Source organism: Saccopteryx leptura, chromosome 5, assembly GCF_036850995.1.
Source record: "Saccopteryx leptura isolate mSacLep1 chromosome 5, mSacLep1_pri_phased_curated, whole genome shotgun sequence".
In the NCBI taxonomy this organism is placed as follows: domain Eukaryota; kingdom Metazoa; phylum Chordata; class Mammalia; order Chiroptera; family Emballonuridae; genus Saccopteryx; species Saccopteryx leptura.
Window position 1 is genome coordinate 33,706,642 of NC_089507.1, and position 18,520 is coordinate 33,725,161.

Consider the following 18,520-nt stretch of genomic DNA (forward strand, 5'->3'; position numbering starts at 1 on the left):
ATTTTAAGTTAGATTGTAAGGCAAGCCTCTTTGAGACGACAACAGTTGAGAAAGCGTAAGGAAGTGAAGAAATGAGCTACACATATCTGGGGGAACAAGGGTTTAGGCAGAGGGGGCGGACAAAGCTGGTAGTAAATGAATGCCTGGTATGTTCATGGAATAAGGAGGCCAGTGTGGATGTCAGAAAGTTTAGGAATAGGAAGAGTGGTAGAAGTTGAGTCTGTGGGGGAAGGAAGATCTTGCCACATAGGACTTACTGACTTCTGAAGATCCTTTTGTTTTTATTCTGAATATAATGGTGAGCCAATTGGTAGAGCATGAGTGTGATATAATCTGATTTACACTTGAAAGGATACTTCTGGCTACTATGTTGAGAACAAACTTGCATAAGGATGGAAACAAGACATAGTTTAGAGCCTAGTGCAGTGTACAAACTGAATGTCTGTGTCCCTCCAAAATTCATATCTTAAAGCTCTAATACGCACAGTGGTTGCATTTGGAGATGAGGCCTCTAAGGAAGTAATTCAAGTATATTCAGGTCATCAGGTTAGAGCCCTGATCCAACAGGATTCAGGAAGTTTAGTGTTTTTATAGTAAGGCACACCAGAGAGAGTGTGCACACACACCAGGAAAGGTCATTTAAGAACATAATGAGAAGGTAACCATCTGCAACCATGCTGGATCTTTATTATAGACTTTTTTGCCTAACTGTGAGAAAAAAAATATGTTGTTTGAGCCATGCAGCCTGTGGTCTTTTGTTATGGCAGCCTACGCAAATAAAGATATGCAGTAATCACAAAGAGAATAGGGCTCAGTCTAGGTTTAGCCAAGGTTACAAGAGGACTAGATTTTGAAGATAAGATTTATTTATTTATTTATTATTATTATTATTATTATTATTATTATTATTTTTACAGAGACAAAGAGAGAATCAGAGAGAGGGATAGACAGACAGGAATGGAGAGATGAGAAGCATCAATCATTAGTTTTTAGCTGCGCATTGTGACACCTTAGTTGTTCATTGATTGCTTTCTCATATGTGCCTTGACTGTGGGCCTTCAGCAGACCGAGTAACCCCTTGCTCGAGCCTGCAACCTTGGGTCCAAGCTGGTGAACTTTTTGCTCAAACCAGATGAGCCAGCGCTCAAGCTGGTGACCTCGGGGTCTCGAACCTGGGTCCTTGGCATCCCAGTCCGATGCTCTATCCACTGTGCCACTGCCTGGTCAGGCAAGGATAAGAAGATTTAAAATTCAGTTTGCACCTATTGAGTTTCTGATGCCTATTGAACATTCAAGTGGAGATGTAAGGAAGACAGCTAGATGTATGTGTATAGAGTTAAGGAAAGAGGTCTGGAAAGAAGCTATAAATTTGGTAATTATCACGCTAATATTGTATTAAGCCATAATAAATGATGAAGTCACTAAAGTAGAGGGTATAGAGAAGAAAATGTCTAAACATTGAACTCCAGAGCCCTCTGAATATTTAAGTGGTCTGGGAAAGAGTAGGGACCTGCAAAGGAGATTGAATGGACATTGGAAGTCAGAGATAAATCACAAATATATGGCTATCTTTAAAACTAAATAACAATATTTCCAAAAAATTTATTTTATGTTAGTGTGAGAAATGTGCTCTATCAAAGGCTGCTGATAGGCCAAGTAAATTAATTTGAGAATTGGCAACTAGATTTAGCAATGTAGAGGACCTCAACAAGAATAGTTTTTTTTTTTAATTTTTTTTTTCCATTTTTCTGAAGCTGGAAACAGGGAGAGACAGTCAGACAGACTCCCGCATGCGCCCAACCGGATCCACCCGGCACGCCCACCAGGGGCGATGCTCTGCCCACCAGGGGGCGATGCTCTGCCCATCCTGGGCGTCGCCATGTTGCGACCAGAGCCACTCTAGCGCCTGAGGCAGAGGCCACAGAGCCATCCCCAGCGCCCGGGCCATCTTTGCTCCAATGGAGCCTTGGCTGCGGGAGGGGAAGAGAGAGACAGAGAGGAAAGCGCGGCGGATGGGTGGAGAAGCAAATGGGCGCTTCTCCTGTGTGCCCTGGCCGGGAATCGAACCCGGGTCCTCCGCACGCTAGGCCGACGCTCTACCAGGGCAACCGGCCAGGGCAACAAGAATAGTTTTGGTGGAATAGTAGAGACAAAGTCCTGATTAGAATGTATTTAAAAGATCATAGGAGGAGAAAATTAGGTACAGTAAATACAGTACACTGTTTCAATTAAATCTGCTTAAAGGAAAAGCAAAAAAATGAGGTGACATTAGTTGAGTCAAAGGAATTTAATTTGAGCTTAGGTAAATAATGCCATATTTGTATTTCTGTTAGGGATGACTGAGTCTGAATCAAAGACACTGATGACATTAGAGAGGGTGGGGGAGGATTGAGCAGGTGAGAAGGTATATGATGTAATGCACAGGTAGAAAGGTCGGCATTATATGAAAACATAGTCAAGAAGAAATTGTGGGTATAGAAGCTTGGGTAGAAGAGGTTGTGGGATCCTGGAGGATTTCTTTTTAGTTGCTTCAATTTTCTCAGTAGAGTAGAAATCAAGGTTATTATCACAGAGCTAAGTGAAATATAAATGACATACAAAGATCAGAGTGAGGATGTGTCAGGAGTTGTTCCCTTCTAATAAGTCTTAAATTCTCCTTTCCTTCAGGAACTACTCATCTTCCACTTTCAGAGTGGATCTGACAGTTCCTAGTGACTCAAAGTGAGCCTGTGACCCAAGTTTTGCTAAATAGTGTGTACTTGGTCATGATGACTGTATCAGGGATGAGAAATAACCCTTGTCTAACCAATAAGATTTAATTATAGGACTTTGATATGGGATGCACATCTAAGACAGTATTTCTTGTGGATACCTCTACAAGCCAATGATGAATGAAGTTCACAAAGAGGCATAAGCCAGCTTGACATGGGTTTCATTTTATTGTAATCAAAGGAGTCTTGACTAAAACTGAAAACACACAGTGACATAATTCACTTTTAAAGGAATATCAAAGATTCTAAAATTCCCTTCAAATAAACCAACACTGATAATATGATGTCATAGAAGCTGGATTCCTGTCCAGTTATGTCTTCCCTAGCGTTTATAAAACTTAATATTCCTGAAATATGTCACATTGTGAAGCGATTATTGTGATTCAAACTATTCAAGATCTCACCATTCTTTACATATTTCTTGTGTGTGTGTGTGTGTGCGTGCATGCGCATGTATTTTTCTGAAGTTAGAAGTGGGGAGGCAGTCAGACAGACTTCCACATGCTCCCGACCGGGATCCACCTGACATGCCCACCATGGGGTGATGCTCTGTCCATCTGGGGCATTGCTCCATTGGGGCCAGAGCCATTCTAGCATCTGAGGCGAGGCCATGGGGCCGTCCTCAGCACCCGGGCCAACTTTGCTCCTATGCAGCCTTGGCTGCAGGAGGGGAAGGGAGAGATAGAGAGGAAGGAGAGGGGGAAGGGTGGAGAATCAGAAGGGTGCTTCTCCTGTGTGCTCTGATCAGGAATCGAATCCAGGACTTCCACATGCTGGGCCAATGCTTTTTAGCTGAGCCAAATGGCCAAAGCTACATATTTCTTGACATGAAAGAGAGAATTAAGTACTAGATAATAATCACTAATAATAACAGTTGATAAATCCATAGCTCTTACTATGTGCCAGAATAGTTCTAGTGTTCTCTGTGTGTATGAATGTGTATGTGTACTTCTTAAACTAACTCTCAAAGTAGATATTATAATCATAGTTTTACAGAGAGGTTTCACCTGTAAAACTATGTTGTAGAGAGGTTAAGAAACTTGTCAGAGGTCACATAATTTGATAGTAGCAGAACCTGGTTTTGAACCAAGATACTCTGTTCCAGAATATGTCCTTTTAGTTATTTTAAGGTCTTATTGCAAACAAGTCTTTTTCTTATTGTAGAATAAACTAATAGCTAACAACCTAATATTTAGTTAATCCATAATAATAGAACACTGAATTTATTCAGGATGGCTATTTCTAAGGCTTTCTATATAGAAATGCTTTGGAGGAACTTCTGGAAAAGCTCATTTATGGTGAATAGAGATCTGAAACAGGTCTTCTGCCCTTTTGCTTATCCCTTCTTGTTTTGGGGATGTGAATGTGATGGCTGACACACCACCAGTCTTTTAGGCCTGTGAAGCAAATCTCCAGGCTAAGGATATCAGAGAATAAAGAAAGAGACTGAGTGCCCAGCGCCTGTGGTGTCACCATACCTGTCCTGAACCATCTACTTGTAGACTTCTTTTACATAAAAAAAAAACCACCCTGATTTAATCAAATTACTACATTTTGGATTCCATAATATAAATAGTCAAAATGAGTCATGGAACTAAGAAGTAAGATGAGTAGTCCAAACTTATCCTTTTTGGAATTTTAATTATTTCAAAATTTATATAAGACAGGAATCTAAGGCTCTCTCATGTGTCAGGAATTTTGCGTGTAACAGAAAGCATTTGAACTCCTGATACACATTTACCGAACCTACACACTAACAGATGTTGGCTATTTGATTTTAGTTTTTAATAGAAAAACTCTCTGTTCCATACTGTATTCAGACAAAATATCAGGACACATTTATTATATATAAATTTATTCACATACTGTTTTTATATGCTCACATATAAGCAGACAGTCACATATTCATACATTAACTTATAACTCTTAATTTGAAAAAGTGTTTGGCTTCAAATAAAATTGGTAAATTTCTTATGATTATTACTTACTTATATAAAGTTCTTCAGGTTGTAAAGCAACTGAAAAAGCCAGAAGACACAATTTCGTAAAGTAATATATATGTTTATATAAACACAAATGGAGGTTTGTACATTGGCAATCCATTGTTCATTCACAAGACCCTTGAAAGCACAAAACCTGAAATATAAAGTTAAAAGCTTCCCAAGCACTTTCTTAAACTACCAGAAACACAGGGAGAGCCACTTCATAATGAAGGAAGCTGCACTTGGGTTTTGCTCAAGGATGTATCCCAAGCTTCTAGAACAGTGCTGATAAAAATATCCATTCAGTAAGTATTTGTTAATGCTGAATGAATACAGCATGAACAATCAAAGTCAAAGTAAGCTTTTATCATCGCAAGATACATGAACAGCCTTTTTGAAGAAATCGTTTTGAAATATATCAAGTTGGATCTACAACCGTAAAATAAATGCAATATACAAAAACATGGAAGAGATAAAAACCCAACATAATGGAGCAAAGTCTCTAATATTAAGGGACAACATTTTAATTTCAACTCCTCTGCTGACTGCCTTGTTTGTCATTTTCTTATTCTATTCACAGCATGAAGCCAGACCTCAAAGGTTGAGAAATTTGACATCTCTCTCCCAAGGCATATTAATTTCTTAACTGTAATAGTTTTTTCCTTGGGTAGGTTACTCATCACTGAAAGCCTTGGAGGCAAGAGGAGGGCAAGTGATTTCATGATTTCTCACTAGCTTGTAAACATGACTGTGAATTCAGAGAGTGAAATTTGGAGCCAGTAGAAACGTGGCTTAGGTAACTGCTAGCTATCAGTCAGATGATGATGTTCAAACTCAAATGGAGGCAGAAAACAATGACAAATGAATAAGGGAGTAGAATAAGTGGGTTAAGTAGTTTTTGAGACCCATTCCAAACAGGATATAATTTTAGTGTTTATCTTTCACTTGCATACTTGCACACACACACGCATACTATCACAGGAAATGATGTTTATTACAAGCTTTACACAGAATAGCTTGCAGAGAAAATATAAAGGATATTTTTATCATCTCATAGTTTAAATTTACATGACGTTTTGATCCTTAAATCTGTATTGTAAATAATTTGTTTAAATTTTACACATTCAAATATAGCTTGGGTTTTTAATTTCATATTCATTACCAATCTTTAAACTTTTGTACATTTGTTATAATTAAACCCAACAGCCTTGACACTAACACATTTTGCTGATTCACAGTTAATTTTATTCATCTATTTACTTCTCAATAGACAGGGAGAGTCCTCTACTAGCTTCTTTTAATATACCCATCTAAGTGATTTATGCTACAACAATCTCTGTTTATTTACTTCAATGAAACATTTTGTCTTCCCCATGACATTTATCAAATACCTCATTATTTTGTTTTGTCTGACTTGAGTTATATTTACATATAAATTTAGATCTTTCTGGATGAAATATCAGTTCTGCCTATTCTTTTCCTCTCTGTTTTTAACTACTGTGTTCTTTTCCCCTTAAACGTTTTCCTTTGTATTACTTGTGATCTGAAAATTATATAATCTTTGATTTCAAATTATCTGGATAAAAATTTTGTTTTTTTGGCCCCATCAAATTTTTTGTCTTTGATTCCACAATTTGCAAATTTTGTAGTAGACATCTGAAAGCACTCCTCTGAGTCTAAATCATGAAATCCCTTATTGTGCACCTTCAAATGCTGTTTTTCTTAACTCATGATACTTCAAAATTATTTTACTGAGATAAAATTCACATAATATAAAACTCAGTATTTTAAAGTGTAGAATTCAGTGGCACTTATGTATTCACAGTGTTCAGCATTCTCTACATCTATCTATAGTTTCAAAACTTTCCACTACCTTAGAATAATCCACTGTTCTTATTAAGTAATCACATTTTGTTTCCTTCTGCCTCATGCACTAAACTGTTAGTTTCAATAGATTCGCCTACTTTGTATAATTCATATAAAAATAATATTACCCTGGCTGGTTTGCTCAGTGGTAGAGAGTCAGCCTGGTGTGTAGATGTCTTCATCAGGGCACAAAGGAGAAGCGCCCATCTGCTTCTCTACCCCTCCTCCTCTTGCTTCTTTCTCTCTCTTCCCCTTCTGCAGTCATGGCTCAATTGGAGCAAGTTGGCTATGAGTGCTGAGGATGGCTCCATAGCTTCTGCCTCAGGTGCTAAGTAGAGCTCAGTTGATGAGCAACAGAGCAACGACCCCAGATGGGCAGAGCATCACCCCCTATTGGACTTGCTGGGTGGATCTAAGTCAGAAAGCATTCAGGAGTCACTCTGCCTCCCCTTCTCTGACTGAATTAAAAAATATATATATATATGACTTTTCACATATAATATATGTGGCTTTTGGAGTCTGTTTTTTTTTATTATTATTTACTATGCTTTTGAAGTTCACTATGTTGTAGCATGCACAAGTACTTTTTTTATAGATAAATGATATTCCATTGTAAGTATATACCACATTTTGGTTACCCACTTAACTGCTGATAAAAATATGGGTTCTTTTCACCTTTTGACTATTAGAATTGATGCCGCTATAAACATCTGTGTACAAGTTTTCATGTGAACATATGTTTTCATTAATCTTGGGTATATACCTAGAGGTGGAATTGGTGAGTCATATGGTAATCTATGTTTCCGTATTTTAGGAACCACTGCACAGTTTTTCATAGACCCTGAAGCATTTTGTATTTCTATCAGCAATATACAGAAGTTTTATTTCTCCACATTGTTACCAATACTTGTCTATTTTTTATTATTATGATAGACATCCTAGTTTGTATAAAAGGCATTTTATTATGGTTTTGGTTTGCATTGCCTGAATGTCCAATGATACTGAATACCATGTGATCTGCTGGTTTGGGATTTTGTATACGTTCTTTAGTAAAAAGTCCATTCAAATTCTTTCTTTTTTTTGTGGCAGAGACAGGGAGAGTCAGAGAGAGGGACAGACAGGGACAGACAGACAGGAAGGGAGAGAGATGAGAAACACCAATTCTTTGTTGCAGTTCCTTAGTTGTTCATTGATTGATTTCTCATATGTGCCTTGACGGGGGGTGGGGGCTACAGGAGACCAAGTGACCCCTTGCTCGAGCCAGCGACCTTGGGCTCAAGCTGGTGAGCCTTGCTCAAACCAGATGAGCCTGCGCTCAAGCTGGCGAACTCAGAGTCTCGAACCTGGGTCCTCTGCATCCCAGTTCAATGCTCTATCCACTGTGCCTGCCTGGTCAGGCTTCTTTCTCCTTTTTTAAAATCTAGTCTTTGATCTTTGTTTTTTAAGTTGCAGGAGTTCTTTATTTATTCAGGATATTAAATCCTTATCAGATATATGATTTGAAAAATATTTTCAATATTTTCTGCAACGTGTTAGTTCTTTTCACATTGTTAATAATGTTCTTTGAGGTGCAAAATGTTTAATTTTACTGAAATCCAATGCATCTATTTTTTTTCTTTGTTACTAGTGCTTTGAGTGTCAGTCACATCTAAGAAACCATTGCTAGATACACAGTCATAAAGATTTATGTTGTTTTTTTTCTAATAGTTTTAGATTCTGCATTAAAGTTTTATATTCATTTGAGTTCACTGTTGCATCTGGAGTGAGGTAGGGTTCCAACTTCACTGTTTTGCATGTGGTGGTCATCCAGCTGCCCCAGCAACATTTGATGAGAGACATGTATTTCTCTAATGAATGGTCATGGTACTGTTGTTGAAAATCAATTTGCTGTAGATGTTTGAGTTTGTAACTGAACTTTTAATTTTATTCCATTGGTCTATATGTCCATAGGCATGGACATATAGACATAATGAACCATACTGTTCATTAAGGTAAATATGAACTAAGATTTAAAACTAAATATCCACCAACTTTTTTTTTTATCAATAATAGTACTTTGATTATTTGGAGCCTCCTTGCAATTCAATATAAATTTGAGGATCAGCTTTGCCCTTTGTATATAAAGGGTCATTTTCAACTTTTGATAAGTATTGATTTGAATTTATAGACCACTTTGAGGATTAGTCTCATCTTAAGAGTATTATCTACAAATCTGTGACCATAAGAAGCTTTCATTTAATTAGATCTTCTTTAGTTTCTTTCAGCAAAGTTTCATAGTTTTTAGTGAACAAGGCTTCCAGCTACTCGGTTAAATCTATTTCTAGGTTTTATTATTTTGGATGCTATTGTAAATGGAGTTATTTTCTTAATTTCCTTTTGAATTATTCATTACCGATGTTGCAAGTCAAAACAATTGTTTTGCATTAATAATAAAGATAGCTAACAGGTATATAGCATGTATTAAATACCAGGGGAGCTTTGCACATGTCTATAATTTCAAAACACTACAGTGGTTAGTTATAGCCTACAAGATAATGGCATTGACAGGCCTACAAACTCCTTCTTATCTAGGTCTTAAACTATACTTCTATCTGTATGTACCTCCACTGACACTGAATCAACTCACTGTCACCAAGGACACTATGTTCTTTCATCCCTTGATGTCATTTCATTACACAATCCATCGTTTTTGGCCAGGATTCTTGCCCCAGTTCACCTGTCTCAGAATCTCTTCATTATCCTTCAAAATTCAGCTCAAATATTAACTCAGCTACTTAATCAATTCTCCTAGAGATGATCTAGGCCGCTGTTTTCTGTAATACCATAACTTGTTCATGCTTCTTCTATAAGGCCTTCGCCTTGGGTTGCCATTATCTTCCCTGCTTACTTTGTTGTCCTTCACTCTAGGGCCTGGTGCACTATCTGGCATAGCGGATGTTTAATAGAACTTTCCTAAATGACTGAGTGGTCTAAATACACAAAAATAATGGATCTTATCATAAAATGTGCTCAGCTTAGTTCATATATCCGAGTGTAATAATCAAATTTCCTTGCCTTAATTTAAAAAAAAAGAAAATTAAATTTGTAATTAAACATACTAACGGTCAGACATGAGGGAGTCTCTTTTTTTCTCTCCTTTTCACTCTCTAACTTAAAGTACTAAGATCATCTTTGTTGACCTAAAAAACAAAGCAAAATAAACAGAGAAAGCCTAGAAATGTGGTACTGTTATACTCTAACTTAAAACCTCTAACTTATACTAAAATAGAGACAAATGTTGAGAAGCAAAATGATTCAACAGAAAGTAGACTGAATATATTCAGTCCAGATGATTTGAATACTATTTATCTCCCTTATCAACACTCTGACACTAACTGCTCAATCTACCACCCTGATCCTCAGTTTCCTCATCTATGAGGTGGAGCTAGTATTCCATGCCCCACACAACACAGAATATTGGTGTATTAAGAGAAAGCATGTTTCTAAAAGTATGTTATGAAACATAATGTGCTGTGCAACAAAGTGTGGGGTCACCACTCACCAAACACAGTTCTTGCAGGCACCGATTCCCTATTAAGCCAGAATGACACTTGGGAGAGAATGACAGTCATGATGCAAGGCAGATATGTTTGAATCACAAAATACCCAATTTTTCTTTTCAAGTGGAAATGAGCTGTCATTACGGTATATTCACCTAGAAGAAAAAAATTTAAGAAGCTTAAGGAACTGTAATAGTCAATAGTTTGCACATTTTAGAAATGGAAGGGATTAGAGAAAGAACAGTCTCTGATTTAAAAAAAAAGAATTTTTCACATATGCGACATAAAAAGTATATAATTTTTAAATGCCTCCTTAGCATAGCAAGAGTATTTAAAAGAGGATTTTAATATTACCGAAAAACTTGCACTGCATGTCCTTGATATAGTATTTGTTTTTTCTCTCTAGGTCTTAGTTATTGACTAAAGGAATAAAGAATTAATAAATGTTCCCTGGCCATAGATGATTTTACCTAATCAGGTTCTTCACCCCACTGATACCAAATTCAAGTTCAGTTCTCTCTGGCTCCTTAAAGTATTGATCTCTAGCCACATCTCCAAGACTGATCGTCTGACTCAGATTTCCCACTGTTGACTCTACCACAGGTTCTGAGTGTCTCAATGTAGAGTGTCTGCTCTTAGTCACTGCAATCAGTTCTATCCCATCCTCAAAGCTACCTTCCTTCTTGCTCTTTGGGTTTACATCTGCTGGAGGCAATGGCATTGGTACACACAGTTGCTTTTTCTTAGAGGAGGCCCATAGAAAGGATGTCAGTTTCCCCACACAGGTCAATAATCATTATCTATAAATCAAGAGTTGAATCATAATACATTTTCTAGAATAAAGAGAAATGAATTAGAACACAAGGGAAACTATAACACTATATAAAGATAAAATTGACTTGTCTGAGAAAACACACTTTCTTTAAAAAACACACTTTTTAAAAAAAATATGAAGTATATTTTAGGCTAGTGTTTCTCAAACTTTAAATCTCCTTAGAGTCTTGCCAAAAAACTGCTCTTGAATTAATAAGGGATTAGGTTTGAGATTGTAAATTTCTAAAAAGTCCCCAAGCACAACCCATGCTACTTAAATTTTGTATCTCAAGAACTAATACATTTCCAATGACTTTAACCCGTAAATTTTCTTGAGAACTAATTTTTCTTTAGTCTCATTTTACTAACCTGTACTGGATTTAATTGTTTCCTTCCCAATTGATTGGCCCAACAGGTCATATTGATTTAGCCTGGAGCCATCAGGAGCAACTTGTACTGAATCAGATGCATTGTAAGTCCAAATATAAGTGACCTCTGAGGTTGTATATGCATCTGTAGGAAATAAGAAAAAAAAATTATCACTTCAGTAAGAACCATCAATAAAGTGTACATTAAAAGTTTATTTCATAGAATAATTGTTGACTAAAAAAATCATTGTGATATTTACAGATCAAAATTTTTTAGAGTAAAATGTGTCTGAAATGTACAACTTCAATTTGAAGGGTGTGAAGCAGATAAAGGTAGAAATGAGAGTATGTTCTTTTGCAACCACTCTGAGAGGTGAAGAAACATTTCTCTTTAGATCCTGAAAAAAATCAGTGGGCTTTGAGATGATTAAAACATCTCCCATAGTCTTAAGGTGGTTGATGAAGACATAGTGGTAAACAGGCTATGAATGCCCATAGATCAGTTAGTTTAGAAATAACCATTATAATCCAAAATAATACTGCTTTCTGAGCATAGCCCTTTAGTTAAAAATGAAATTACAGCTATCATACAAGACACAATTTATTTCATTAGAAGAATGAAGATTGATTATTGCAGAAGTTGTACAATAAGTGAGAATGCTATAATTTCCTCAAGTTGTAAATACTTTTAAAAACACTTTTATTTTAAAATTAATTATACACTCAACTCTCGACAGACTCTTAATTTGAATGCATCCCAAGTAAGTTATGAACTGGCAGAAAAAGACAAAAGACCAAGTAAAATGTCCTGTTTTATTTGGCATAGAAAGCAGAACTTGGCAGAAGTGAGATGACCCTAGAACTGGAGAGTAGGCATGTTTTATGTCAGCTGTCCTCTGGCCCTGGCATTTCCTCTGCACCTGTACGTCCTGATGGGGGAGCGCCTGACCTTTCCATGCAGGCAGTCTCTCCACAGTTCAATAAATAGATAATTCTTGCTACTCAATTGACCTTGTGAAGAAATTCCATGTACCTTTTGCTCATAGGAATGTTTTTGAAATATTAGTTACTATTGTTCCTTGAGCAAAACTCAGCACCAAGGTCACATTCTCAATTATGGGAGAGAAAGAACCAGTTATGTGGGCAACGTCTCTTTCTGTAACTCTCCAAGACACTGGAAAGCTTACTGTCCTGGCATCTGTACATTTTCTAGTTTAAACCATTGTGCTGTGGTGGTCTGGGTACTTTCCTTGATCCAACCTCTGTGATCATAAATCAATTCCCACTCAAGCTTTAGTCACAATAAAATAAATGTTTGTGAATGTGTCTCTCCCTCTCTCTCTGTTGTCTTTTAATAGTTTTCTGAATGTCGTTACTAAATGTTAGTATCGATGCGATGCTGAATTCATTGTACATGTATTCATCTACATTCAAGGTAAATTATGTTAAATAAACCAATTTTGAAATAGGATTCTAAAAACTTATGTAAATCTTTATATATATTTATATATTGATAGATATTTATTTTCAGAGGTATATTTAGTTTGCATATGAATTAATTCCAGTTACATTAAGGTATAAATTTTTTTTATTAATTTTAACTGGATAGTCATTGATGACTGCTAAGATTAAATAAGTAACATCAGTAATATGAATAACTGGAAATTCATTTGTAAATTATCAAGTCGCTTGTTTTGTTTGCCTATGAATACTCAGAATAGATAAAATACTGTTTTCAATAAAATTCAAATCACACATTTAATAAATCAAAGACACACGACATGTACTCCTTTATATCAAAAAGCCTCACAATACTCAAATAGTTGTGAGTCCTAATAAATAATAAAGCTTTTTAAGTAATTGCAACATCATTTTTGAGTCTGCTGTTACTTTTAAATATAAATAAGAGAAACTGTAACCTTATGAATGTGATGTCATTTTAAGAAATTAGTAAGAAACGGATGGGCAGGAACACTGTCTGGTTCATGTCTATACTTCTAGCACCTGGTACTGTGCCTGACACACACCAAGTTTTCAATTAATTTTTGCTAGATTAATGAACAAACTCATAGTATTTCATTATGTTATTCAGTGGTATAGAAGATAGAAATCTGGATAGGAACACAGTATATTAAAGAAAATGATTGATCATTCCCGTGTCTTTTATTAAAAAAAGGAATTATATATTTCATTAGTTATATAGGAATGATTTTTACATTTAGGGTCTGGAGAGAGACTGTTAGCAGAAAGTTATGCAATGAAAATTGGAGGCACTCCCTGGTACACTAACACACAGAAGCTAGAGTCCATAGCATTTTTTCTCAGTAAAATAAAATAATTTGTATTACAAATTTCATTATAAATTCTATCTTAAATTAAGTTTTCATTAAATATTTTTTATTTAATTCTGTTAAATAACCCATTTTTAGTACAACTGTCCATTAAACGTCAAATGCATAATCAGTCTTAATAGTTAGCAACCAAAAAATTTTCCAAGATTTCTTTTAATTATTAATTTTTATCCAAAAACACAACTTTTCATTTATTTTGGGCTAATTCATAGAACATGCCTACATGTTAATTCAGGAAGTTTTAAATCAAGTTAAATAACAAAGAAATATATAGAACTATAAGGCAATAGCAATAAAAAAGGATTTCAAAGTCATAAATTTTCAGAAAAGATGTTCTTTTTATATCTAGACAATGATAAAGTTCCAGAAATTCCATTATTTGGGGGGAAACAAGAGGCTTTTAAGCAAGATAGGAATCATGGAGCAGAATAAAAAGTCATAACTGCTTCTGCCAAAATATGCTATGCCAACATCTTAGGATTTGGGTTGGCTTGTGAGTCTATTACAGCATTCTGGTGTTCATACTTATGCATCTACTGCTGGAAAGGATAAATAAAAGAATATACAAACAGTTTATTTATTTTATGTGTTGAAAAATAAATATGAATAACACTGCATAAAAACAATTAAACAAAGAATACCTAACAACAAACTTGATGTTTTGCCCACATCACTTCTAGATACAGAAAACCCTATTCTCAAGCATGCTATATTCCACTACTCTATAGATACATTATAACATTTTTAAAAATTTTTATTTAAAATAATTTCAGGTGTACTTATTTCATATTCAGAATGGTAACATCACCTCTTTTATATTTGGTGTATTAATAGCTCTAAATTGTCCACTGAAGAAAACACCTTTCATTCTTACACCATTACTGCATCATGAATAAATTCTTTCTTTGGTATAAAGGCTTTTTTCAATTTTTTCTTTAATGCCACTTATGCAATTCAAATTAGTTTTTCTCAGCTGCATCTGCTGCAGTTTTTTTTCAACATCGTATTTACGTTGTGTAACAAGATTGACTGTCTTAAATAATATTGGGAGAAATGCCAGTATTGAAGCAGTGGTTTCCATGACAATAAAAGAAGGCTTTGTAGTAAAACAAAGAAGAGATTCTTAAAGATAATTGAGAGCTGACACCTTTTGTAAGAATGGACAGAAAAAAACAAGATTGAACTCATTCTACAAAACTATGGTCATCAAAAATAATTAGAGGCTTTTGCATTCATGCTAGCCATCATTTTTCCCTTTTCTTTTACTTGATTCAGTCTGTGGGGAGAAGGCATGCTACTCAGTCAGAAATATTTTTAATCAGATTAGAGCACTGCATTTCTATTCAAGAGAAGGAAAAGTCAAAAGCTGTCCCAAATGGACAAAGATGGGGGTGCCAGAAAGAGCAAGGTTTCTGAAAAGGTCAGGCAATGGGACATTTGCACACAAGAGAGAAGCTGTTCAGTAGTGCCATGAATTCATCCTGAGTATGCCCTGAACACCTTGTGGGCCTAGGGAGATGACTTGATCTTCCACCTTTTCAATTATTTCAGGAGAGTAAATGCTTCTGCGTAATATACAAGATACAACCTCACTGACTTAAAGATGGCCAAATGCACAGAGCCATTTTTGAAATAGTCTATGTACAAAAAAGGTGTCTGCAAGTAGCAATCCAACTACACCATCTCCATCAAATTTACTTCTGGGAGTTAAGAAAAAAAAAAACACCTTCCGTTAGTTAGAAAGTAGAAAGAGAATTGCACAGGTCCAACATCTGTGCATGCCATTTGTAACAGGCTGATAGTTACTTTAATAAACAATAGAATCTATCCTTTGTAATTCAGACTTACTTGACAAAAAAAAGAAACATTTATTTTGTGTTCTTAATGTGCTAGCACTTGAAAAACAAGGTAAATGACATAGTCTGGATCTTCAAGGAGCTCATGGTCTAGTTTACACATTTACAAAAACACAGGATAGCTTTTATTAGCAATGCTGTCCGTGGTCATGTAAACATCATGATTAAAATATGATGATACTTGAAAGTACAATACAATTAGCCAATTAGTTCTGTGATGGAAATCAACATATCTTTTACTTCTGGATCTTAAAGTATTAAGCATTCCATAATATTTAGAAGTAACTCTAAAATTAAGCGTAGCTACTATCATTGATATTATTAACCCTAAACATGTAGGCAGAGGCGTACTTACAGCTGCCAAATTTCAGAGGACATGAATGAGCATCCATTGGAAAATCCTCCAAGTGCATTGGACATTCAGCTTGAACTGTAAGCCTAAAAGTGAAAATTCCACTCTTTGCTTAAGTAAATTGGCAAGTCAATATAAATCAGTCCTTACGATTGTCAAGAGAATTAATGTTGAGGTAGGGCATTCATTATAGCACCTTATTAGGTTAGTTACCATTTAATATGTTTTTGTTCTTTCACATTTAGATGACCCTTCAGAAGACATCAGCATATACAAAATCTGAGCTCAAGTAACAATAATATTTATTTACAAATAAACTTTTTTAGTTTGTGCTTTGTTAAAAAGTAAAGAAGCTACATATGCATTTTTGAAGAGTCATTTTCCCACTAACATTACTATTCATATTAGAAATATTAGAGAAAAAATGAAAAAAATTTCTATTATGAAAAGAACGGCATTTTCTCCTGTCATCTCATCAACAATCATATAACAAAATTGATATAGAGATTCAATATTGGCTCAGAAGAGCTGACTTCAAAAATATGTAAACTTGGAATCAGTATCATACAAAGACACATAAACATAAGATAGAAATATATATGTACATATATAGATGTATCTCTTAAAAATACCTTGTTAAGACTAGACTGTTGGCTAAATTATGAAAGATATAAATATTTTTCTGTATCTTCATGATCACAATAGTTATCAGAAATTTAATAATAAAATTATTAATTATTCAATTTAATATAAAGGAATAATTAATAAAGTAGATAAAATAAATAAGTAAAGTAGATAAAACAGGTACTAAATCAAACATATAGAGAAATCTCTTATATCAGCAAAACAAATGTGGCCAAAGATTTAATTATAAAGTATATACTTCTAAGAAAGTACTTAATTAGAACCCCTTGCAATATTTTCAAAACTATGTGTTCTCTGCCTATATTTTGTTTAACCCCAAATTTCCAATTTCATTTTAATCCAGTGGTAGTCAACCTGGTCCCTACTGCCCACTAGTGGGAGTTCCAGTTTTCATGGTGGGTGGTAGGAGAGCAACCAAAGTATAAATAAAAAGATAGATTTAACTATAGTAAGTTGTTTTATGAAGATTTATTCTGCCAAATTTAGCAAAAATCCAACATAAAGTACTTGGTAAGTAATTATTATTATATCCTTTAACTTGCTGTAACTCTGCTTTATAAATTTTATAAAGTAAAGTTACTTCTATACTTTATAAATCACCATTACTGTGGAACTGGTGGGCGGTTAGAAAATTTTACTACTGAGATACAGAAGTGGGCAGTAGGTATAAAAAGGTTGACTACCCCTGTAATCCATAGGAATGATCAAAGTATGTAAAATTAAAGGTTACTGGATCTGTTTTGCAAGATTCAGAGACAAAGGGAGAAAGAATAGCTAATACTTCCATTTTAAGTAATGGTCATTTAGTAATAAGCCCTCAAGAGTTTTTTCTTTAAAAATCAGGAACACATTAATGCTTCTTTTAAAATAATTTTCACAACTGAAATCTACCATTTAACATTTCATATAAAATAATAAATATATCAAATGCTTCCAATATACATCTGTCTACATATAATGCTGATGAAAGACATCCATTCTTTAAAGCCATTATTAGACATTTTAATTTTAGATTATATATCACTTTATATAAAAATTTGTGATGATTTTCTTTTTTTACATAATTCAAACAACATAATTTAAAAGATGAATTCATAGGAATAGTTAAAATTGAATAGAATCAACAACTGTATATTCCTTTAGCTAATTTTTTAAGGTTGAATCAATGAAATTGATGTTACATAACACTTTTGACTTACAAAATGGCAATTTAATTATGTTTCAATCTAATATAGGTGCTTATGGTATTCAATCCACTTATAAGCCTTATTAAATAAAAGCTTACTCTGAGTTTAAAAAATATATTTTCTTTCAAGTAACTTTATAAGAAGAAACAAAATATTAAATGAAATAAAACCTTAAAAATCTTAAATTTTTGATGGGCTATGGAATGATATCTTTTTAAAAAGCACAATTTTGTATAATGAAAAATTTAAGTCATAGTATTAAACTGTCCTTAATTAAAATAAATAGCAAAAAATTAATTCTTAATAGTTAAGGCAAGTTTTAAATTTTTACATATAAAATGAGAATCAAACTCCTAAATATTATATGACCTTTATTTTTTATATGCATGCAATTACAAAGCATATTCTAGGTACTTTAATTATCTGTTATGAAAATGTTCAACTTGTGCTAATATTTGACAATTAGGTTGACCTGTTTTTAACACACGAATTTCTCAGTATTTAAATGTAACGTGCCAAACCTACAAACATACCTCATTGTATATAGCAGGGTCCCGTCATCCTGGATTCGAAGAAGTTTGTTTGGCATCGTCATATTATGAGCTACTGATTTCTTCCCATTGTGAAAGAAGGTGTCTGGAGTCCAGATTTTGCTAGCCATTAAATTATTAAGTCGAAGGATGTTCATAGGACCTTTAAATTTTAATCTTTCATCTTTCCATCTTTGTCGAAAAAACACATCTATTGTATATTCCTGGAATATAAAATAACATTCTTTTGAAAATCATAA

At 34.4% G+C, this 18,520-nt stretch overlaps 1 protein-coding gene across 2 annotated transcripts in view; it reads right to left on the bottom strand.

The window, feature by feature from the left end:
- The window catches only part of GABRA2 (gamma-aminobutyric acid type A receptor subunit alpha2), a 124,906-nt gene that overhangs the window by 27,815 nt on the left and 78,571 nt on the right, over positions 1-18,520 (bottom strand). For both annotated transcript variants that reach the window (XM_066385105.1, XM_066385106.1), the window contains exons 5-8: positions 18,264-18,484; positions 15,902-15,984; positions 11,341-11,484; positions 10,161-10,313 (exon numbers count right to left, since the gene is read on the bottom strand). In XM_066385105.1, the coding sequence (XP_066241202.1) occupies positions 10,161-10,313; positions 11,341-11,484; positions 15,902-15,984; positions 18,264-18,484 (601 nt within the window). The remainder of the gene's footprint in view (positions 1-10,160; positions 10,314-11,340; positions 11,485-15,901; positions 15,985-18,263; positions 18,485-18,520) is intronic.